The sequence below is a fragment of the Gavia stellata genome, chromosome 11, assembly GCF_030936135.1.
Source record: "Gavia stellata isolate bGavSte3 chromosome 11, bGavSte3.hap2, whole genome shotgun sequence".
Classification (NCBI taxonomy): domain Eukaryota; kingdom Metazoa; phylum Chordata; class Aves; order Gaviiformes; family Gaviidae; genus Gavia; species Gavia stellata.
The window spans coordinates 20,284,895-20,309,714 of record NC_082604.1 but is presented as its reverse complement, the minus strand read 5'-3'; the positions used below and the strand labels follow the sequence as shown (position 1 = coordinate 20,309,714).

At 41.6% G+C, this 24,820-nt stretch overlaps 1 protein-coding gene across 1 annotated transcript in view; it reads right to left on the bottom strand.

Annotated features, from left to right (window-relative positions):
• MCF2L2 (MCF.2 cell line derived transforming sequence-like 2) overlaps positions 1 to 23,433 on the bottom strand; it is a 155,364-nt gene extending 131,931 nt beyond the window's left edge. Inside the window, exons 1-2 of the mRNA XM_059822932.1 lie at positions 23,292 to 23,433; positions 3,743 to 3,826 (exon numbers count right to left, since the gene is read on the bottom strand). Of these exons, the coding sequence (XP_059678915.1) occupies positions 3,743 to 3,826; positions 23,292 to 23,433 (226 nt within the window). The remainder of the gene's footprint in view (positions 1 to 3,742; positions 3,827 to 23,291) is intronic.
• Between the last annotated feature and the right edge of the window lie 1,387 nt (positions 23,434 to 24,820).

Sequence of the window (24,820 nt, the reverse complement as noted above, 5' to 3'; positions counted from 1 at the left end):
ATAATTCCTACCATCTGCTCAGAGTCTGCAAGACAGTCAGATCCTCTTTTAAGAACTTTGTACACAGCAATAGTAGAGGAAAGTGTTTCTAATGAGTCATGTCCAGAGAAAACAAAAGAGCCTTTGACTTCAATCATTCTACTCTTTCTGCTTTATTGCAAAGGAATATTACAGTTTCACTGCATCTGCCTCAGCCATCAGCTGTTAATAAAAAGCTGATATTAACCAAATAAATATTCATTTATAACAAACTCTGCAACAGTCAAACAGTTACTTTCATTATCACAGGACAGATGGATTTGGGGTCCACAGGGCTGAACAGAAGAGCTCTACAAAGCTAGAGGCTGTGGAGTAGCACAAACCAGACTAACCGCTAACATCCTGAGCCCTGCATGTGCGGAAGAGGTGGCTAGCTGCCCTCTGGAGGCTGCAGAGGCTGCAGCCTCCAGAGTGAAAGAAGTAACCCCAACTAGTATAAATCAGCATATACCATTTTTATGAAGTTATTCAGAAAAACATGTTATATGCCCCAAACACTCTACAAGTTGGGAGTATCTTTTACTGCCCACAGTGATGGGGCCTAAGAGCAGAGGGTTTGGTTTGGTTTTTTTTTTTTTTTTCAGACAGTGGCTACTGAGCTGGAACATATCAGCATGGAAAACCAAGAAATAGGCTAAGTATCAGGAGATTTTCGGTCTCCATTAGGCAAGCACTGAAGCACCAAAATATTTGTGGTTGCTTGTGCCTAGTGAAAAGCAGCATGTTTTAAGGAAAGGCTGCAGAGCTGCCTGGAAAAAAAGAAATAAAATAATCAAAATCAAATGAGGTTATTTATGTGTGAATTAGTTTAATAAGTGAAATGAGGCAGAAAAGTGCCCAGATCTGTTTTCATTGGATAAAAACCCCAATCTTTTCTTAGAGGAAAAAGAAAGTTACACTTATTTAGAGAAATGCATTTTTGAAAAGTATACTCCTTTCCGGCTTGTACCTAAACCTCAGTTTGGAGGAGGCAATAAAGGGACAGTAAAGAAGATTCCTGTTGTTATATTTTACCTGTGACCACCAGTGGTCACTAACAGAATCAGATACTGGGCTAAAGGGACCTCTGAGTATATGATTTTATGTTCATGATCTTCTTCACAGGCTGCCATGGGGATTTTGGAGTGGAGGCACCCAGGTTTCCAAATTTAGCTGTAAACTTCAGACTGAAATCAGCTTAGAAACTATGAACTATACTACCCTGTTTCTTATTAGGATATCATTTCTGGACTGTACTGAGAAGACTTCAGATAAGCCTGAAAATTCTTCAGATGGGATTTCTTATTTATGTAGATGGGGGCATGAAAGACACCTTTTCACTCACTTTTGCTATTTGTTATTAGTTACCTGTATGCTGATGAACGAGTTACTTGCCAATCCCTAACAAACAAGCCCCTCAGCCCTGCCTTCTATGAAGACTTATTTCCAAAGTCTTTAAGCACCTTCGGTTTAAATAGTCTTATTTAAACACCTTTCTTGTTGCTTTGAAAAGTAAAAGAATTAGATCAAATGTGAAGAGTTGAACTTGCTAAAATAGCAGGTGAGAATACAGGCACTGCTGAAATGAGTCCATAAAGAAATACAAAAATGCTTTTTTATATTTACCCTTGACATTTCTGTGCCATGCTTAATGTTCTAGCTGGAAGTGGAAATGGGTTTTTCTTCCTGTTTAGTAAACCACTTTCCACAAGTTGCTCATTACATGCCATATATAGCTTTTATTAATGGTCTCAAATGTTGCAAGGTAATGGGGTTTAAGAAAAGTAGTCCTCCACATTTTACTGTATAGGCATTGCACATGAGGCACTGAATTCTCAACATGCATGATGTTCTTTACAGTGATATAAGTGTTTTCAGGCATTTGTGTATCTGTTAAATCAAAGGCTTTGAAAACAATATTGGTTTCAGCAGCTCTGCATGGCTGGTGAGCAGAAAAAGCAAGCAGAGCATTGTAGAGAGACCAGCTGATAAGTGTTTTCTTGCTTACAAAGAGCAGACAAGCATCCCACTTGTGATCTGACTGAAGTTAACATCAAGACCTAAAAGGAGTTGAACAGTGATTAGATTCCCTGTTCCCTTCCTTGTATTTAGAATATTTTAAAGTCAGTTTAGCATGAATAAAAGGATCTGAGTAGCATTCCTGAATCAGTTCTTTAAGTGAGGATTGGTTTCAAACTTGACAACAGCCACCAGATTAAGAGACTACCAATTCCCACCCATCAGTCATTATTTTTTTCTGTTAAGCAGCTAGCACCTTAAGGGAAAGGGCTTCCCAGCTTTCCCTGACCACCTAATGCTTCTGAGACCTTATTGTGGCATCTGTGCATTGAAATCTCTGGCAGGCAGATGTGGAGCACTTAACAACAACTAGTTACTCACTATCCTCTCCAGTTTGGCATGGCAGAGCTATACTAAGCACATGGTATGCAGGCAAATGCCTGGACAGCCAAAGGAGAATACCGTAACATTACCCCACAAAAATTGTCTTAGGATAGATACTACACTAGCATTTCCTAGTTACCCTACACTGAGTACAACGGTGGGATGCAAAAGGTTTGAGCAATTTTATGCAGTTGCTGACACTGTTCTGCATGGAGGTTTGTGTTTATTAGGAATTCTGGGAAGATGTGACCATGAGATGATTTACTGCAGGTGAGAAGGCAGCTGGTTCCACCTCTGACCAGTCAATATCCTTGGCTGAATGCAAAACAGTTAGTTACTGAGCTTGTGGAACAGCCGCAAGACACTACCTAGAAACCTCCAAAAATCAAGTGTTAATATTCAGACCCCCATAAAGAATTCTCAGTAACTTAAGACTCGGATTCTGTTTGGCAGCTTGGAGTGTACTTAAAAGTGTGAAGATGCAGAAAGGATTGGGCCTACTGAGTTGATCGTTTGCAGAGCTGGGCCTGTGTACTTGCTGCACTGTGTACCCAGTGTTCCTCTCCACCAAGCAGAGAAGTACAGGCTGTCCAAGAGTACCTTATCATGAACATCTCAGTATTTTGTGCAAATTCGTGATACTTCACTGTGTGTCTATGGGGAAGAAGGAAAGCAAATTCTTAATTCCCTTATTTGCAGAACAGGCAGAAACAGAGACAAAAGGAGTTGCCAGAGGCCATGCAGTCAACAGCAGAGGCCATTTTAGGACCCAGATAAGGATTTCTCTTCTATAGTATCTGAAATAAGTGTATTAAATAATTTGGCAAATATTTCAATTCAGGGCAGGAACTGCGTCACTTTGTGTGATTGCAAACTAAGGAATATGTAATAATCAAATCTTTAAAAGATTAGAACCTTACACTTTAGAAATGAATAATTTCTAAAACAAAGGCTACTGAGGAAGAGGGGGAAGGTCATGAATAACTCCATGATAGACCAAAATCTTTCCCACAAACAAGGTGCTTGGACATTGTGCAGATACGTACAGAAAGATTTGTTTGATTTCTTAACCTCTAAATCTGTTCCCCCCACCCCATTGTGGAGAGCATGGAAAATTAACTTGCCTTAAGAAAAACAAGCACAGCAAGTTGGCATTTATCAGTTCCATACACTGTGAATGTCTGATTGTAACAGCACTTTTCACTAGCAATATAAAAATACTATTGCAGCTGCTGTACAGAGCTGAAGGGTGACAGTCAGCATGACAGATTCCAGCACATTTCCAAGAGAATCCCGGAGTGTAATTACCAGCAACTCTTACCTGACAAGATAGCAAATTGCCTGTGGAGTTGCTCTATTATATCCACTGCAACCAGCGGCCGTATCTCCTGCTGCATGATTTCATCTGTGCAAGTAAAAACAGAAATCTTCAATGAGCTAATAAAAACTTAAATGACAATTTTTCCATCCTTTATGAACCCAGCAAAACAAAGATGACATTCAAAGGAAAATAATCTGGCTTGACTATTGGTTCAGATGTTATATGATATCACGAAGAAGTTTATGATACTTACAAAGTCTCATCTTCAGCCTACTTACTTTATTTTTGCGATTTCAGAGAGAGCTTTTCATAAACCAGCTCCAGTAGATTTGCCAGAGCTTGTCACAGGTTTGCTCAAGCTGACAGCCTGATCCTTACTACTTCATGTTCCATATTAAGCCACTGCATTTGGCCTCCCACATAAAACAGCTTTTCAGTCTTTGAAACAGTAAAGTCTATTTCAGACACAGTGCCATGTTCCACCCTAAACTCCCTAGTCTCTGCTTGAGGACTTTGTTTAACCAACCAATCCAGAACAGTTTCCTTTGCTGATGCTTTTTCCGCTACAAGCAAATACATAGTAAAAGGAGGAAATAAGGGGCTGTGAGGCTTTCTTCTCACAAAAACAAAGCCTGTTCTTTTGAAGTAAACACTGAAAAGTTAAAAAAAATAACTTGGCAAGCAGCTGGGGAAAAATCACCACAATTTTTGTGTGATCTATTCAGTGACCAGCAACTATAATCTCACATTGAACTAATTTGATCTCTTTCTGTAACAGGTGCACCCAATTGCTCTCCTCATTCACCCAAGTCTAGTCCAGCAATATTTACTGGGGAGTATCTGCCAGCTCAGCTGACAGGATCCAGGTTTACATTACAATAGCACCTATTTTAATTAATCCTTTAGCCACTCTACAGCTACAGAACAACCACCAGTCCTGGCTTTGTACAGCTCACCTCTAACTGCCCAATCAACAGGTCAAAGGAAGGAAGCTGGGTCCAGATAGACCACAGGTCAGACTAAAGGCAGGTAGTTGCCTTATTTAAGCACCAAGATCTTAACTGATGTCAATACAATGCAGGCACTGAAATACTTTGGTGCACCTGCTTTTAAACAAACCGTCCAGAAACAGAGAGAGGGAGGTCAGGCAGGTTAGGAATTAGCTACTTTCTCATGCGTCCTAGTCTGCTTCCCAAAAATACCATCTCTGTCTTGCTTTCAGACATTCACTCTGATCTTTTCCAGAACTAGGGATTCTAGGTTTTAAATTACACAATGTCACTTGGAAACTTTTCTGTTCATCCCCTAACTCTTCAGGCTCATTCGACTTTCAAATACTTCACTAATGCCTTGAGACAAAGTAACCAAAGAGCATGTGCCATTGCCCTCTCCTAGTCAGATGGTGACACAGAATATGGAAAGAAGTTGCATAGATTTTGGCTGATGCACAAAACGAGGCAGTAATTCCAAGCAATTGAAAAAAAATCTCAAGGGGGCTGATTCTGCAAATCCTCCCTTTGAACTAAAAAGGGGAAAAGTCAAACTAGAATGTGTGATGTTTTTAATGCGGGACCTTCATTTCCATCTTGTTTATGCAGACCACTATCAGTTTCTCTGATTCTTGACACTGCAGGTGGCTAAGAGCAACCGGAAGAGCAGACTAATGAATCACAGCTAAAGAGCTCGGTTTCAGTGATGTTCACAGAACTTACTGTAATTTCAATCTACTGCTATGGTCATGTATTTACACTGTTGCACAGAGTTAGCAGCGCTAAGGTTTAGCTTTGGACACAAACTAGTTTCTTTTTACTTTGAGCAGAGATATACTGCTCCAAGTAACCAAGCGGGGTGTCTGCAGAGCACTGAGCCACACAGTTATGGCCCACGAGCCCCGCATGTCAGTGTGTGAGCTATACTCACTTCATTGAATGTGTGATTCCTAGTCACCAAACATATTTTATACTACCTTTCTGATCACCTGAATGGAGCCCAAGAGTTGTCCAAGATCTGAGTCTGACTGTGTAGGTACAGTGTGTATACATAAGAGATCAGCAAGACTCAAGATCTCCTGAACTGGTGGGGGCTGGTAGGGAAGAGAGCAATTTTTTTCAAAAAGCATAGTGGGACAACTTAGCTTGTTCTCTCCGTCAAAACATGAATATGCAGTAGAGATCACAACACATCAGAAGGCCAATACAGCCTTTGTAGGAAAGCCACCATATCCTCTCCCCACCCCAAGGCACCAGAATTGCAACAATGAAAACTACATCCCAACACAGCTTCACAACAGCATCTTACACACAGACTCATGACTTAACCTATAGAGATGACCCTGTCAAAACAAAGAGAGTTTGCCTTTTCTTGGGATAGCAAGAAACCTTACAAAGCCCTGTTGCTCTCAGCTGATTGACACAGCTTGTTCAAGTAAGATAAGGGATCCTGGTCATTCTGCCAGGTACAAATACATTCTAACACCAACTCAGTGTTTGCTTTTCTCTCCAGACTTCACAGAACAGGAATTAAGAGTGGGATCTGCCTCATCTCTGCCCTGACATCAGAGCAACTTAACCTTGTGCTCTGATGCATTACACTACTTCTTAGCAGCCATAGTGCAGTGGTTGTCCGGATCACCCCATCACACCCTCTTTCCTCCAGCCTTGATTGCTACAGCAGAACTGCTAAAAGCAACGCCCATCTACCTGTAGAAGTGCCCTGTGCTACACAGGGTGCCGCTAGTGGATGATCTTCCAGCATATCGCTGACATCGTTTGATATCTGCTTGGGGAAAATAGACTCACATCCTTTCTCTCACCATGACCCTCATGCACAAGGCTTCTATAACAAACAGGCCAAAGGGGGCAAAGACTGCACAAGGCCAGAACAAGGCTGGTCTCTTCCACTCAAGAAGCATAATATGCTCTTCTCTGTTCTATATTTGTTCTGCAGGTGCTGAAAGAGAGTCATTCTCCAGAAGTGGTACAGCCATTAAGACCTTTCCATCAACAGGACATTCACTTACAATTGATTTTAGAGTAGGACAAAAAGCCTGCAAATTTCTAGACAGAGCAACAGAAAGGTTAAAACAGTAATATTGTTCTGAGTCTCTGTGTCTGTAGACACCGTTGACCTGAGATAACTCTGTGTTATGGTCTGTGGGAATCCATTGAAACAGATAGTCAAGCTAAATTTGGTGCATGATATTCAGCGAGTTATGCTCAGTTTCTGAAAGGAAAGCCCACTGAACAACTAGAGACAGAGAACTGATTTCCATTCTACACCTTTACAAATGTAACTAGCAATCCCATTGCTGGTCTTTGCTTTTGATACAGCACATGGTCACTTAAAGACTGAATGACAGAACAGCCTCCTGATCTCCCCACAGGTATCCTGCTGACCCCAGCTGACATTATTCAAGGCAGCTGAGTGCCATGCTGCAGCAGTAATCTCACTCTTCCTCCCACAGCTTTTTCTTGCCTCTACATCAAACATCCATAAATCCTTAGACATCAGGATTCCCAGAGTCTGTCTGTTTTATTCCCTTCCAACAACAGTTTTGTGCATAGGAAGGACATGTGAACTGGCACATTGTCATCTGTCTTGTGCAACTGTCACAGGCAAAGCAGGGAGTCAGAGGACCCACAAAGTAGTTTATAGCCTGCCCCTGAGTTGCTGTGTTTACCTCCTCCCCCACCTAAAGTGAGTTTTATGGTGATTCATTATGTATATGGTGGCAGCACAGAGATCCCAGCCCACGGCCACATGGTACTCCAGGTTTTGAGGAAACTGAAAGAGGCAGGTATACATTCCCAAAGCAACTAAATAACAGTAACGTGTTAAGTTTTTCCTTTTTACTCTACAGCTTGCCCCATGCATGTCCAGAATGGGCTCTGTGGGGGAAACTGCAGAGTAAAGAAGGAAACGCAAAACAAAATAATTTTGAATATACAAGGTTATTTATTAGAAAGCAGAGAACACCATAAGCCTGATTTCTCTGCTAGCTGCTTAAGAAAAGTGTATTGATAGCCCTGTTTAGAGTCAGATAAATACTACACCCAAGGAACCAGCAACAAAAAGGTTCTGTAATCTATGAATAGAATTCTCAATAGGTACTGACAAGTGTTTCCAGATTGTTGGTCAAAGACTTCTAGCATCCTTCAGACAGCCTACTTGAAGTGTTTCTGAATCACTGTAATAGTAATAGATATGCCCTTTTCAAACCACAGATTGGCAGCAAGATGGAGACAGAAGAGAAAAAAAATGGGTGTTTAGAGGTGACTATAGCTGAACCAAAAAAATAGCAAAAAACCCCCAACTCAGAAGTGGAGTGAGGGAAATAATCAAAATAATTAAAACAGAGCTTGGACTCTCAGAACTGAGAAACCTTAGAGCATCCATTGAAGAAAATACTGTTGATTTCAGCATCCAGAAGATGCAAAGATGTGGTGACAACTGTGCAGTCCCACAGGTAGACAGGTGCACTCAGGTTTGGGTGACCAGGACTGAGCTTATACCAAACAGTTGCTAAAATGGAGCAAAGGTTTCTACGATGGATGAGACAATCACAAGGAGGCTTGACAGAAATGGAAAATGAACTAGAAAACCTTCTAGCCTCTCAGAGACTTGCTCATCCCTCCAGGGTAAGAAACCTACCAGTACAATAACTTGCTTTTAATGTATGCCAATATGAAGGCATCGTCAATATCAACCAGTCTTGAGCAAAACAGAAATCCACACACCCCCCCTGCTCTTCATAAAGCTGCTCTATTAGCTTGCTCTAAAAAACAACAATTTTTCTAAATATCCTTTTTCTACCGAAAGAATTTTGTGGTGTAAGGATAAGATGAAGTACTGGAAACAAGAACTGCAGAGTGCCAGTTAGTTCTCATTAAATCCCCTGCCTAGGCAAGACGAGCCACATGGGATTTGCTGTAAAACCCACACTCAGCAGGAGACATTCAGATGAGAAAGGTGGTATGAAATACATTTGGTGACTAGGAATCACATATTCAAGTAAGTGAGTATAGCTCACACACTGGCATGCTGTGAAAAGAAATTGTAGCAGAAGAAACTAGCAGGAGATTGAGAAAAATCTGAAGAAACAAGGGAAGGTGCCTCGTGAGCCCAAACAGCAAATCAGATCACGTGGCTATGAAATGTCAGTAGCTGTAGCCAACAGCACACAAGGTCACATTTGCTCTCTTGCATCTTCCTCTAGGACAGTGCTTAAAGGTATTCATACTGATGAATTTGTAACACCATCACAGCACAGAGCTTGCAATAGAAGTCCCAGTCCTTGGAAACATATAATTACTTGGAGCGGCTGAAGGAAGTTTTTAATCTTTGACTAAAAGAAAAGCTTGAAAAAATTCTTAAAAGCAAAGCGGAAGACACAGGTCTGGGGTTGTTTTAAAGCCATGACATTTTGCCTAGCATTAATCTGTTCATATCTTCCACTAACTTCATCCCAAGAGGCTCTGTAGCCTTCCTAGTCTGTGTACTGCAAGCCACAAGCCTGCAGGAAGTGGTGTTCAGCCTCTTGGGCAGATGCAACATACCCTTTTCCTGTGGGACAGATACCACTGCTGAGAAAACCCTGCTTTAGGCTGACATGAGCTGATATTGAGCCAATAGCTGCAGGTTCACAGATTTCAGAAAAAAACTTATTGATGATAAGCATGTTTTAATTCACTACATGGAGATGCAAAAGTAAATGGGAAGGTTTTAGGAAGCTGGCAAGCCGCAGGAGCTTGACAACAACTGTCTTGCTTCATTGCACCTTGCTAATATCTGCAGAAGAGATTGGACAACCCCTGATCACTTCAGAGCAGTCCTGTCCTCTGATAAAAAGTCTGGATAGCCATGCAACTAAAGATCATATCAAAACATACACCAGCCAAGCAGCTGGAACATGGTTATCTTGGCAACCTTGACTCAGGCATTTCCTAGCTTCTGTGTGATTATTCTTGTGGTCTTAACTTTTTTTTTTTAATTGAAGAGGCAGTTACACATAGCTTCTCAAATTCAAAAAAGAAAAAAGCTTAATTGATCAAACAGTATTGTGTGAAACAATGCCAGTCCCCGACATAGGTTACCAAAGTTGAATCTTTACACATACCATGCAGTTCTTCATTACTTGAGCTAATTGAATTTGCCACGACAATTAAAATGTGAATAAGGATGTGATACTAGGGGAAAAAAAAAAGAAACAAGTCAGTTAATCTGCTCTGTGTTCTTCTCTTAAACTGCTATAAATTCAATTCCTAGCAGAGACTGTTCAAGTTTTCACATGCAAGACCAGTTTCACTGCAGAAGAATTAGGCCTTACAGTTTTGCTTCCCAAGCTTTTCTACTGACGGGGAGAAAAAGAAAAGCAATTACTATAGCCATCTGTCTGACACAGCTTCTCCTCCCTCCCAGATCTCTAGGGAGGCTAGCTGCAACTGTGCTATCTAATCTTTAAGGGGAAAGCCGTTCAGTTACGCTTCATAATTCCTCACTTAAAAATGAAACATGCTTGGGCTTTCCCCCATACACACTTGCCTATTTTATTTCTCACCACAGCTGTATATATTCCTGCAGCAGGTCTGGAGCATAGCCCACAGACTGTGGCCTTCGGGGCTATGCCAACAGCAGCTGATTAAAAGCTACAATGAATATAATCTCGTTCCCTCTTCTCTTCTCTGAGCAGAGATAAACTAGTTTACATGCTAATGCCAACTAATGGTTTCCAACAGTGTTGGAAAGATGACCTGCCAGAGTGAAAGACTGGACTGCACAGAGCAGATTGACACAGCAGTGCCTATTGCTCCATGAAAGACAACCAAAGGCAACCAGCCATAACAGGACACTGGGGTTTCTTTGTTTTTTAGTGACTGAATGCTACAACTGCCTGGCCTTCTGTTGACTAGAGGAAGGTGTTGCTTCAATCCCCCCCATCTTAAAGCTCTAATCTTGGAATAACGGGTTACAAATTTCCAGAGCAAAGTTCATCTCTTCTTAATGACAGCCTAATATGCAATTCACTGGAAAGGAAGACAGCTGAGAGTGAAATAAAATCTTTGCTAAACTCAGAGTACATTGGCCCACTTGTACTCTATGCAAGCTCAGTCAAAAATGACCCTCACAGCATTCAAGTCAAAACTGTGGATTTGAGGAAAAATCAGATTGCTGATGTGATGAAAAAGAGTGAGATAGGGTTAAACATAAGGTCAGAGATTTCATTTTAAGAGCATGAAAGGACACATAATGTTATGTGTTCTTGTTCTTCTCTAAAAATACCAAAAGGCAACACACAAATCCAGAGTTTGAAAGTTGCAGAGTACCTACAGTTCAAATGTTCTCTTAACTCCTGTGTCTAGTGGCCATGAACAACAACAGTAAGCTAAGAGTCTAGCAGAGCTAAGTTAAATTTCAAGAATTAAATGCACTAAGGAGACAAATTTGCATGTCTTCACTAGTAAGGTTTAAGCAAGCTAAAGAATTTGAAAATATTCTGTCCCACCAGATTTCCTAATGCAAACCCTTAAGCAAAACATTTCCCTTCCTGAAGGCCAAAAAGAACTTCAAAGTTCTTACACCAGAGAAAGAAGCTCCTGGTTTCAGTTTCTTTTTTCAAATCTCTTTATTTCTCTTGTCACCATTTGTGCCCTTTGTTTACCTTTTGAAAAGGTTTGTTTATTCTTTCAGCCCAGACAGAGAAAAAGCAAGATTAGTTACTGATACAAGCTAGCTGTGCTACAGATTGTTTGCTTTAACAGGAACTAAAAATCCAGCTATAAACAGAAAGGAAATCCCATCCTTTCACTTACTCTTCTGCACATTCCCACCACCTCTTTTTTTGCTAACCCTTGTTAAGTCAACTGAAAACTAAGCCAGGAAAAATATTATTGTAAATAAAGTGAAGCAACCTTTTTCTTAGTGGATTGTTTATCTAGGTTAGTTCTCTGCAAAGGAGCTTGAAGGGTACAAGTGCTAGTAAGGTATGGGGTGGGAAATGGCAAGGCCCGGGAAATGGCAAGGCCAGGACTACCTCTTTCAGCAGGGAATCACCCTTAGAACAGCTTAAAGCAAAAGCCAAAATGCAGCATAGGTAGGTGAATGGTGACATCTTTTCTCTCAGATCATTTGCTAACCAAGAACAACTGTAAAACCTACGAAGTGTATTTGTTTAAATGCAATTTCTATTCTCATGAAAACCAAATTTCACAGCAAAGTTTGCTAACTAACTTCCAAAGACAGAAGATTCTTCTAAAATATTTAAGTAACTCTGGTTCATATTTGGAGGTATCCCATAAAGTTTTGTGGGTTTTTATTTGTTGTTGGGTTTGGGGGTTTGGTGGTTTTTTTTTTTTACTGTAATAGCAAACCAACTTTGTGTACATTAATGTAGTAGAAATCTGGACAAGCAAGGTTAGGAGCAACTGTCTTGAGTGGCACACTGCCAATACGTTCTGATCCCTTGAGAAGGGGACAGATCGAGGCCATGGTGTGGATGGAATTGCCTTGCAAGCTTTCCCAAACAATGCCCATGAAAGAGGGAAAAGTTAGCAATGCACACCTTTCTCTGAAGAGCTCAAAAACCTGTGACCCTCAGTGTCTACCTGGGCAGAAGCTGAACCGATGCCTGATGTGATCTTCTATTGCACAGTAGATCCGCTCTGAAGTTTTCTCCTTTCATTATACCAAGTAGTGATCAGTATTTCCAAAGCATTCTGCGCAGCTTAATGAAGGACGTACAGCTTTACCTGAGCTTTGATCTGCAGGCACATTAAACATTTCTTCCAATTTTAAGTCTTTCAGCAAAGATTGCTCAAAGTACTTTGGACCACTGTATTTTTCAGTTCATCTTGACTAAATTTGATGTTCACTTTTAACATAAAATTACAGGAGTGTTTAGTGGTTGTGTTTCCCATGCTCCAGGGGTGGTTACGGACTTAGTTAAACAAGTTGGTTTTGCAGGCAGGCATAGTACACATTAGGAGTCTACTGTAGCTGACTTGGAAGGGCATGAAAGGAGAGCTGTTTATATCAAAGAACCAAAATTATGTCCTCCCAACTGGAAATCCGCTCAGTTCAAGTTTCTTGAGTAGGTATGTTGGGCCACTGCGGTAACTGGAAAAATATTACCACCCTAAAGATGCAAACCCATTAACATACACCTGTGCTTGAAGTTTACTGAATGAAAGATTCAAGAGAGGCTCAAAGCAGTCGTTAGTGGCAACCTCCAAAAGGAGACATTTGAATGCTGTCCAAGTAAGAAGGTACGGACTACAGACAGGCAGGCATCAAGGAAGCAGGGGACACTGGGGAGAATTGTAACTCCCCGTTATTTGCAGGTCAACATTACCACTATGTAAAAGGGAAATTCTAGCTTATCCTCAAGATCACACCAGACATTAGCAAACTGCAAGGACTTTTCAAGGACTTGCTTGTAGTGAGTTTCAAGTCCAGCATGTTCCTTCTTTACATTGGAAGTGCAAGTGTACCACAGTTATTTTAGATCCAAACCTGAACTTCCCCAGACTTTAGATCCAGACTTTCAGGTGGCTGCTAATTCAGCAGACCCCTCAGGCATGTGCTTAAGGCAAAGGTAACTCCATGTGCAGCTGCACCGAAACTAGAGGAAATGTACATACCGAAACTAGAGGAAATGTACGTATGCTTGGAGTCCCATTTTGTTAAACATTTAAATATGTATTAAACTAAAATGATAGTGGATGGCCAGGAAGTTCAGATACAGAATTAAAATCTGAGCCTGGGGAACCCCAAGACTCAGAAATAGTGAAGTTGACAGTTCTCAAATCAGGCCTATCTGTAGTTTAAAAATTATTCACTTCTGTGTCAAACTGGCAAGCAGGCCGTTACCAACCCAGGCAGGATGGGTCTCTGCTACTATTATATGCAGTGCTGCTACTGCTAACATGCATCCTCTAGGGTTTATTTCAGCTTTCTAAGACAACTTCAAAAGATTTTGGCATAGACTTCCTTGGGTGAAAAAACAGATTTTGCCACTTTTTCCATTTAACAACTTCTTGAGAAACAGTCTTTTGATGTTCTTATTTGGCTGGAATTTTTTTATTTGTTTTTTAAGAAAATTTAAAAATGATTGGTGAATCAAAAAAATCAAAATCTTTCTCCTACATAAGTAAACTGGAAAGAAAGTGAACATAAGCCAGTATTTTGATTTACTGTTGGTACGTTCTATAAAAACACATTGGTGTGTACAAATTTATGTCTATAGTCACCCTTCAAGGGTTTAGACAACTACTTATTGTCAGAATGCACCACAGTTACGCACACATCTAAGAATCCTTGATTAATAATCCCCATAAAAGCTAAATTGTACAAACTAATATAAAAATCTCAAAGCATATACTCTCACTGTTCAGTTTAGGTGACTTCATATCCCATCTTGTTATGAAGACACTTCTTACAATATTTCTGTAAAATCATAAGAGACCAATAAGAAATGATTAAAAAATCTTCACTATACATTATGAACTATGCATAATCAGCAAAGAGCTAAGGAAACACACCATTCCACATCATTTTCTCAGCAAATTTTTTTTTTTTTTTGAGACAGACATTACTTGATTTCACAGAGCACATGCTGGGATATTATAGGGGGCATGTTATATCCTGCTCTCTATAAAACAGAAGCTTCCTTAATAAAAGGCATTATAGGCTACAGTCCAATCTCAGCAACAGCTTCAAGAAATTAATCCAGATTTACAGCAGCATGGCACAGACCCTTGCCTAGTCCCTCTGTAGTAAGAACTTCTTGATGGTTTGTAATTTTTGCCAGAGAAAAGTTAATTCATCTTCTTCCCAAAGTCTGTGCTTCACAACAATGCTGGATTGCTAGAACACAAATTCCTGCTCAGAGAACAGAACATAACAAAAGAAGGTTTCACGTTTCCACACTGTCATATTAAAATCCATCATGAATAACAAAAACCGCATGTGGCAAACTGCAAAGCTAAAATACATTCACTACAATACTTGGACACTAAGCTAACCAAGAGATACAGCAGACTGTATGGCAGACTTCATTCCTTCCTCCCCAGAGCTTGCCAGCAGACAGTTTCACAGCTGAGACAGTATCTTAGAAAAATCCCAGCCACTGGCTCTGCTCTGAACTATTGCATCCAGCAAAATCATTTCAGAGCCTACTCACATAATTTTTGAGGGACCACTCGGCTCAGGAGCTGAAGGACTGTTCTCTTGCTCACTCCTGAACAGAGGCCAGTTAGCTCAAAAATATTTCCCTGGTTACTGCCATTGGAGACAAACAGTGAGCCATAGCAGCCATCACTGCTGCCAGCAGCACTCTGTATATATATATCTCAGTAACAGGACAAATACTGCTCACAGGCAACCTCTCTGCCTGAGGACACCCAGCGACCCCTCCAGCAGCCTTCTCCAAATTGTCACCACCATCTCAGTTCAGATGCCCATTAGAAAAAGCAACAAAAACACACTGCAAAGAGCAATACCTCCCCTTTAGACCCACACACACTCACAAGCATGTGCCCTCCCTTGTATCTCAGGCTGGCTTCTCTGCAGTCCTGCTGTGGTAATGAGTTCACACGAGGCAGAGGGGAGGGATGGAGAAAGGGAGCCTTCTGCTGAAGCAGCCCTGGATCTAACCAACGGAGGAGGCTGCACAAATTGCTTAGTAACTGCTTCAACGCAAACCACAGCAGAGACCTCTGACACGCAACATACCCAGGCTTTAACTCTCCCCAAGGTACAGCTGGCTTCTTCCCCCCCAGGCAGCTCTCCACTCAGACTCTTAGCCACTTTGGAGGCATTCACAGCTTAGCACAAACAAATAAAGGTACATCCTGACAAGAGACAAAACAGATTCACTTGCTCAGACTAAGGCATGGAAAGGGCTCTCATTAAAATAACTTTAAATAGTGGAGTATTCAGGGCCAAGGGAAACCAACAGCTGCTGTGAATAGCTGTCTCGGAGTACTATCCTGAGGGCACACCCACACACCAAAGCATAGAAGCATAGTACTGTCATTTAAAGACAAATGAGAAGACTCCATGAGACCATGACACCAGCTCTTGGACAGCAGAGTAATCAGTTCTACATATCTAGTTCAACAAATTCTTCAGGACACAAATTTGCATGGGGCATGAAGAAAGTACTTTCCTGCTCGTGTGACAATGGTAACATGGCATCTATAGCTGTCTAAAGCACTACTGGGTCATCGCTTTAACATTAGTTTTATTGATAAAATTGTCCTTCTACCACAAACCCCAGCAGCTCAGTAACTTTAGATACAAGTCATTCTTTATCTAGGGTACAGCAGAGCAGCTGTCCCCTGGGACACATGATGCAGTAGTAACATCTTGTTTCTTCTACATATCCTGCCATGAGTCAGGCTAAAAAGAGACAAGTGTCATTCATTTCATAGGTAAGGAAATTGAGGCACATGGAGAGGAATCCAGGTCACCAGCCAACCTCAGTTTTCCCCACTTGTAAAATAAGGAGCAGACCAAAGTTGTCTGTACAGACAGGCTCCTGGAGTGGACCTGTCTTAAGGATAACATAACCAGTGTTCCCATCCTTCCCCCCATCAGCCAGCCACCACAAATTATCACGATGTTTATAGTGCAGCATGAGAAAACTAACAGGATTTTATACGTAGTTACAGATAAATGCCAAATCAAAGTAGAGCATCACCATGGTAGGTATGAGATATGTATGAGAGCTTACGACACCTGCAGTGTTACAGAAGACAGACACTAGGTGGATAAAGGTAGACTAGGAGAGCAGCAGGATGCATAGTATGTTTTTACACTGCACTTTCTTTCCCCGGCATCTCCTAAACTGCATGCTGAACAAGTGGATTTACCAGCTGTAGTGCCTGTGTAATGTTACTCTCTGCTGCCTATACTGATACAAATATCCACATGTAACCAGTTTACAATCAAGATCTGTCTCCCATTCCAGACACGTTTTGCTCTCTGAAGGGGAGGCTGTGGGTGGGAGATTCAGCTCCAGCTTGCGCACAGTGAAGGGACAACAGCCCAGTTACGTACCGAGACCCAGCTTGTCACTCGTGGGAGCCCTAAAACAGGCAGGAGTCAGTGCACAGCAGTTCCCCAGCCAAGGTCTGGCGTGGTGCACTGCCCTCTCCCGGGCAGCATTCGTAACCTTCCTGCAAAGACTCGTCCTCTCTGGGAGAAGCTCTAAAGTGTTATGGGCAAGTGTCACATTGATGTAAGTGGCTAATAAATCTGCCGGATAGTAACACCCTAAAAATCATTTTAATCCAGTGTGCAGGTATGCTGCAGAAGTAGCAGACCCAGCTGTGGAATTAGAAGACTAAATGCTACTCTGCAAGTGAATGTAAATGGCTATAACCTTGTGCTGAACTCCGGAGACAAGGAGAGGAATGAATTTACCATAGAAGAGGCACCAAGAAATTCCTCTTAATCTACTGCATGCTCAAAAGGAAAGCTTATCAGACAGCACTTCCAGTTTCATAAACTAGATTTACAAGCATCAGACATTTTTCATTTGCATAATTAGTAAAGGTAATTTCAGTGTGCATCTGTAAAATGTCTTTGCCAAGCTCAAAAGGCTTAGCTGTGCCTCTCTCAGTGCAACAATATTTTTTACTACCCAGATGTTGTCCCACCAGCATATGGAATAGAGTAATACTTACTGATAAGTAAATACATATGGAAGTTTACTTTAAAAAAACCTCAAGGACCTAATCCTCAGTTGCTATAATACACCCCAGTTTCACTGAAATAACTTACACCATCTGAGCATCTGACCCCACATGTTCATGTGTTCACACCTGTAGGTATGGCTCTCCAAAAGCATGAGAAGGAATGGCTCATACCCAAGTGCCTCTAACTCAGAGATCATCTTCCCAGATTCTTTCACTGCAGGACCAGGGGGGACCACTAGGTTCATTGTGTTTGACTTGTTGAACACACAAGAAGTTCACAGAAATTGGATTAAACCAGCATTTTAAAGAGCTCTTTAATCTTATGTTAAAGACTCCAGGCAACTACAAATCCACTGCTTCCCCTGGAGCTGGCCTAACACAAAGAAATTGGCTTATGTTTCAAAGCTCTCACTTTAATTTCCAGCCCATTGATTCTTATTGTGGTTTTGATGTAAAAATTTGATAGTTGCCCCCAGTTCCATCCTTCCTCTGGCAGATGTCCCCCTTCTTGAGTCTAGTGGAAAAGTCAAGGGAAAATGGAACAGAGTATCTCATTCCTTTACCTCTTCCCATCTCACCTCAGCTTTTCCCAGTGCTAGCAGAGGATGACCTTACTAATTAACAGTATCCCAATTTCATAATCAGATCTTCAGCCATATAGACCCTTGCTCCTTAGAGGCCCCCAGAGCAGCACATTGTATCCAGGTAGTGACTCAAGAGTTTAGACAAATAGCCTGAACTCAGCAATCCCTAATTTAATGACTCACAGGAGCAGGTTCTGAATATGAATAAAGTGCTGTCTCTGGGCAGAACAAGAGTTGCTGAAACATCCTGGCTTAGAAAAAGGTGAAAAAATAAATATTCGGTCAATAATTCTTGTAAAAGCCTGGAGGATTTTTCCACCCCCTTGAGAAATTGAATGAACTAATAGGATCAGAAATTTGTACAGCAAGATACCCAGCATAGTTCAAATATTCATATATAGGAAGCTGGGCTGCTACAACCAGGCTTTGTTTATCATTCTTTTCTACTTGAGCATCAGTAATTCTACTAGATAATGTCCAGGTGGTGAAGGAGGAGAGCCCATGAATTAGAAACCTCATTGGGCAGGCTAATCCACAGCAAGATTCAGATAATAAAGAAGCAGCAGAATTTGTAAACAAGATCAACATACTAGCACAGCAGAAGTGGATCTTCAAGTGGGGCTTGAAGCAGCAGAACTGGCTAAAATTGGAAAATAAGCTCCATGGGCACAACCAGGGTGAGAGCTCTGCACAGATGCTCTTCAACCTCCCAGTACATTCAGCATCATTTTCCCCTGAAATTCCCCAGACAGTTTACACTACAATTTAGGCAATACAAAAAAAGCAAACTGAGCTATTATCTTGTGGTACTAAGTCCCACAAGTTAACAAAACATTACCAATTACAGCAATCTGTCTATCCATGTTCAATGCTTTTCCATTTCACTGAGTTGTTTCTTGTTCTGGTATCATGGGAGGAAGGGAAAAACATAAATACCCAGAAGGTCTCTGCTGTAACTTGCCCTCTGAGAATTTGTTCTCTTGATCTTCTCAGTACTACTTATCTCTCAAAACTCTTTTTAAATGGAAATCAAGCTATGCCTCCCCTATTTTCATCACTATTCTCTGGACTTTTCCGATTAGGTAAACAAGGTTCAGTATTGTTCAATAGCAGCACAGCAGGCTGCGTATCAATGGGAACAGGTAAAGAGAGACACAAACATCTAAGATAAGGATCTTTTCTTAGAAAAACCTCTACGCAAAACAGAATATTTTATTTTAGCTTTTTTCTTTGCAGTGAGAGACAGCTGAAAAAAAATCATCCCAGGTTCCCTAGGTAGCATTTTACATTAAAGAGGAGAATAGATACTGAATGCAAATAAACGAAGAAAAATTCTGAGCAATGCACAAGGAGGCACTGTGACTGACTCTCAAGGCGCTTAGAAATACCTTCCACTTACACTGCAGATTTCAGTCTTCACATGAAAGAGTCACTTTCCTCAGTAACCAGCACCTTTGCAGAAAGGTCAGCATTTCTCATTTGTTTCACTGTTGAAGGTGGAGAAGCTCCAAAAAGTCCAAGAAATTTCAGCCTGATCTCATTCAGATGGGATTTCCTTCTGCAGATAGCACCATAGAAGCTGTTTTCTATCTTTAAATCCTTAACTGCCCTAGAACTATTTCCAATACTTCACTCCCTTTCCCTCTTTGAACAGATGGATCCGAAGAACTGCTTTTCATGTCCAGCAGTAAGAAAGACACAGCAGTAGGACCGAGAACAAGTGCCCAGGACTGCTGGACAGACAGAACTGCAGCATTCCTCTGTCCTACAGAAGGACAAAATCAGAAATATTATTAGCACAAGAGACAGGTCCCCATCCTACTGGCAAGGAGTATCTTGCCTGGTTTTGCAGCAACAGCAATATCCTGAATAGCCTCAGTAATGAACTACATGCTCCTTAGTGTCTGCAGATTCATTATCTTGTTTTACATAGCCACCAGCCTTGAGCACAGATAAAAAGCACACATTTATTCACTTAAAAATATATAACCCTACATGCAACCTCAAGCTCCACAGTAGGCAGAAATGTAGCCTAATCAGCCAATGCTCATCCATCCAAGTTAAGTCCCAGTAGCTGTGCGGTGCCATTGGAGGACTCGAGCATCACAACAAGGCAGGCTTGTTTAATTAATTAAGAGCATCTGGGGACAGAAGGGGCCATTTTGGCAGGAGGTGTCCTCAAGCATAAAAGATGTTAACCAGCAGCTGGGTGAGATGAACAGTCATGTCAGTGCTGAAAAGGCACATTAGCCACTATCCAAGAGCGATGTATTTCATGACGAGGGTATGCTTTGCTTTCAGCTTCAGTATCTCTTTTGTGAGGAACTGAGAGCACTACAAGGAAGATCAGCTCTGTACTAGAGTCCCTGCCACGTTTCTTGCCTGGCTTTCTGGGGGCTCCATCCCCTTGGTTGCCAGTTATAGCACAGTTATAGCTGCAGCTCCCAGAGAGTCTCAAGGTCACATACCAGTACTCAAAATAGCACCATTTGTACATCAGACCCCAGAGGGGACTTCAGCACCTATAGGCCAGCTCATACGCCACAGCAAAGTCCTTCCTCTGGCTGTTGCAGGGAGCCAGGGCTGTGGAGCTTTGAGCAGTCATCATGTGGCCATAGGGAAACTGCCCTTCAACTGTCCCTTCAGAGCAGCACTTTCTTTTTGTAAGTATTCACTATTTTCATCTCTTTACATGAACAGGAGACTATAACCACACTTTTAACCACTCATCAAAACAAATCACATGGATTCAAAGGAAGCCTTGAACTTTCATGATGCAGGAACTGGATTAGCTTGGCACAGCATGGCTTGCTATGAGGTACTGCTGATGAAAGGTAGGTTACCTGTGGGCCATTGCAGGCCTGACTGCAACCACGTGGCCTCTATTTCTGCTGGAGTTACCTGTGTGCCTTCTATCTCTTCCCATTACGATATTTAGTACAAAAGATAAAATTGCCACAGAATATTCACAGGGGTTCACAGATGTGGTATGTATGTGAAAAATGCTTCATACTTTGGAGTCCCTGAAGTACGAAGCACTAGCCAATTTGTCCTCAACCACACTCCAGCTGGATCTTTACATTGAAGAAAGGGTACCCCTAAGTGAGAGTCAAGTCAGAACACGCCACGGAGATCTACAATCCTGCATTGGCACTATGTTCTGACAGAGCCATCCTGCAAAAAGTGTACACATTCACCCCCAGAGTTTGTCAGCGAGTCTTTGCTAGTAAGCAAAGGACTAGCAAGATGGGGCAGGCAGAGCCCAAGTTCTCTGGGACAGATCATTTTTCTTCCCCTGTGTTTATGTAGCACCTACTGCAAAGGGAAACTGGTCTAATCTTCAATGGATAGTTATAGCTACATCATCAGGATCCACTATTTATGGAGGCAGGTAATTCCCACTGCTTCTACTTTACAGATAAGAAAACTAAGGCCAAAACAAGACAAAAGATGAGCACAGGGTCAGAGTCAGTTCAGAGCACGAGAAAAGAATGCAGGCAGTGTTATTGTTATGAATTCCTGTGCCACCTTGCCAGCTTTTTAGCCCTCTAACATGGTCACAACATGCAAAGTTGTCACTGATGTATTTTCACAGCTCACACAGCTCTAATGGATGCACCTTGTCCCTAGCAATAACCTAACTTCTGCCCCTCCTGTGGTCTTTTTTGTTGAATTTAAAACAAAAGCAGCAAAGATGCTTTCTGCTTCACAAAATGGCAATGGACTCAGATTAGTTGACACACTATCTGTTCTCTAGCAGAAAATTATTTTCCAAGGGATTTCCGCCCATAGTACTATGCCAGGTCATCTCTTAACATGAGAGGCAGGGAAGGTGTTTCCCTGGGAACAGTAACCATGGCAAAGCTCTTACCAGTGTCTTCCCCTCTCTACCTACAGGAAGAAAAAGAACAACAGATGCCTGAGCTCTGCCTCCAGCAGGCCCACGGGCCCCCAAAGCTGTAAGCAACCTGGAAGCACCTGATGAAAGGTTCAGGAAGGAACTGCAATTAATTCTGTTCTGTCTTTTACTCAGATACTAGACATTTATGCCATGCTATGCTGAACTCAGAATGCCTCATTACAAAGAGTGCAACTGGAAACAACAGTGTTACCGAAAGGTCAGCCAAATACAACAACGCATAGGTAGGCACTGAGCCCAAAAATCAGCACGGATAGATGGCCAACAGAAGCAGAGGTACAATGGACTGGCTTTGCAGTTTTCAAGCCCTGGCATTGTGCATTAGAGCCCTATTAAAGAAAGCATCTGCAAACACCAATTTGTAAGCAGTAGCTGCCAGCAGATGACCTGCTTCTGGTCCTCCTCTTTTTCTGCAGAATATTCTCGATTTACCAGATTGAATGCAATTCTCTGCTGAAGAGCTAATTAAATCATAATAAGCAATTCAACTTGAAAGTACAATCATATTGCATGCTTTTGGGGATCTTTTTGTCACGTACTAGTGAACATGTTATAAATTTCTGGATTTGAGGTTTGCTAATTATTTATTCAAGTTAAGAGATCAAATGAAACCAAAGGGCTCCTTAGTTAATCTTTCTCAAATGACACATGCAGAAAAAGTGTTCTATGATTCAGCAATCTTGATATGTGACTAAACAGTGAACAGCCTAGATTTCAACTACCATCACTCCACTTCAGAGTTAACATGCAATTAGCACAAATTCCCAGGACACCGGCATCTGATACTAGCAACCCACTCAGAGGGGAATACTGCCCTGTAGCCAGACTGACTCACACAGAGCACAAAAAGCTCGATAGTCCAAGTTTCTGTTATGAGTACATTGAAACCAGAATCTTTACAGTGAGAAGGATATTGACCTTCTACATAGAAATTTAGGAGCACAGTGTGACAGGGTCAACTGGATCATGAAGCCCACTGCCCCATCTCCTTACAGGCATTTCAAAATGGTATTTCACATACGCAGCAAATACCTGCTCCAGACATATACAGAAACCTCAGTGTCTTAACACCCTAGTGAAAAACATATATTCAGAATGAGTCTAGCATTCATTTTAACCTGCTCTAGGTCAGATCACTGCAAATATCCCAGAAATATACAGCCAAGCCAAATGATGCACTCATACCCGAGTTAATATCCAAATCCAGAAATCCAGCCAGTTGTCTTTATTTACAACTGACTTCTCAGAGAAAGCATTAGAAAAATAATGTCTTTTTGCAAATCTCCTAGGAATGCAATGCAGTTACCACTAAGAGAAGATGCTATTTCTTTTAAAGATGTTTCACATACCTTTCTTTGCCATGCGCTCCAGTCTAATGCATCCTCCTATAAAATCATGATAAGATTTCATTTCTCCTTCTGTTATCCGGACAGCAGTGAAAGGTGGATTCCTGGGCACCTGTTGTCCACATTTCCGACACCGAGAAGCCATTGCCACAGCTCAGGAGACTCCTGTCAAGAATCTGCTCTCTCAGTTTGCTGGAATCCAGCCTGATTCTTCAGCCGTCAGTCCAGGCTGGTGACTTTATCCCACTTAGTTCATTCAAGGTCACCCTCACCAGCAGGATGTTCGCCATTGCAATTGGCTAAGACTTTTATAGGCTTACTGACTGTGTTTGTTTCTCCCTCCTTGCTTTCAATATCAGTTTACTTTATTCTCTCATTCAGAATGAAAGCTGTGAACCTCAGCACAGCCCATGCCCTGAATGGCTTCCTTATCATTAATTTAAAGCTATCTTATAAGCGACAATGAAGAGAGAAGATCCCAGAAGCACATTGCAAGATCATAGAATGCCTCTTAAAGAGCATGCCAGATACGTTCACAAAGAATTTTTCTTTAAGAAAAGGTTTTTCTTCATGATTTTTCGTCCCTTTCAGGCTTATGATTTTATGATTCTTCGTCACTGAGAATAGATTTTTTTTACTTCTGCATTTCAGCTTGAATGGTGCAAGGAGACTGCTCTGCAGAGCTGCTCAACCAATTACTCATATGTCTGGCAGTGGTATTGGGAGGCTGCAACTGTACAGAAAAGCCCTCTGCTGCTGTGCACAGTCCCTGCTCATAAGATCTGATAATCTAAATGAACAGAGTAGCAAATGGAGGACAAAAGGGAAATATTACTGGCAGACACACTCTGCTAGCTGTGCAACCCCCGACCCAATTTTTTTTTTTAAAGAAGAAGTTGGATCCACCAGTCTGACACGCAAATGAGAGATCTGAAACATGCATTTAGTAATCTCTCTTTGAAAGTGCTGGATTTTTTCCCTTTTAACAATTACTGTAATACAAATCACTGATCAGAGACCCTTGTGAATAAACTAGTACTCGGGGAACTGAGTGCAGAGAGCACTCAATCCTGATGCAATGAAATAAAAAGGAGCCTTCCACAGGGTTGGGAGGGACTGCACAGGAGATACATAAACAGGCACAAGGCCAGCGCTGGTGACAGTGCAGAGAATACAATGAGAACCTAATGAATCAAGGCTGAGCTGCAACCCAGAGCTCAACTGCAGGGACCTGAGCACAGAACAAGCTTCCTGCAAGGATCTTATACACAGGCCAGGAGAGTCTTTGCCTTCCTCTGCCTCAAGCACTACCACCTGTTGGCACTGTACATAGTTGCATCCAGTGCTGTTCAGCTCATGGCTTCTCAGATCACAGCTGATCCCTAGACATGGAGTGGGGAAGAAGCCGCCTAATTAATACAAATCAGAGAATGAACTAGAGGGGACAAAGATGCCCAGGAGAAAAAAAGCCTCACATGATGCCATTACTAAAATGGTGAATAACTAGATGGACAGGCATGACCACCTGTAAG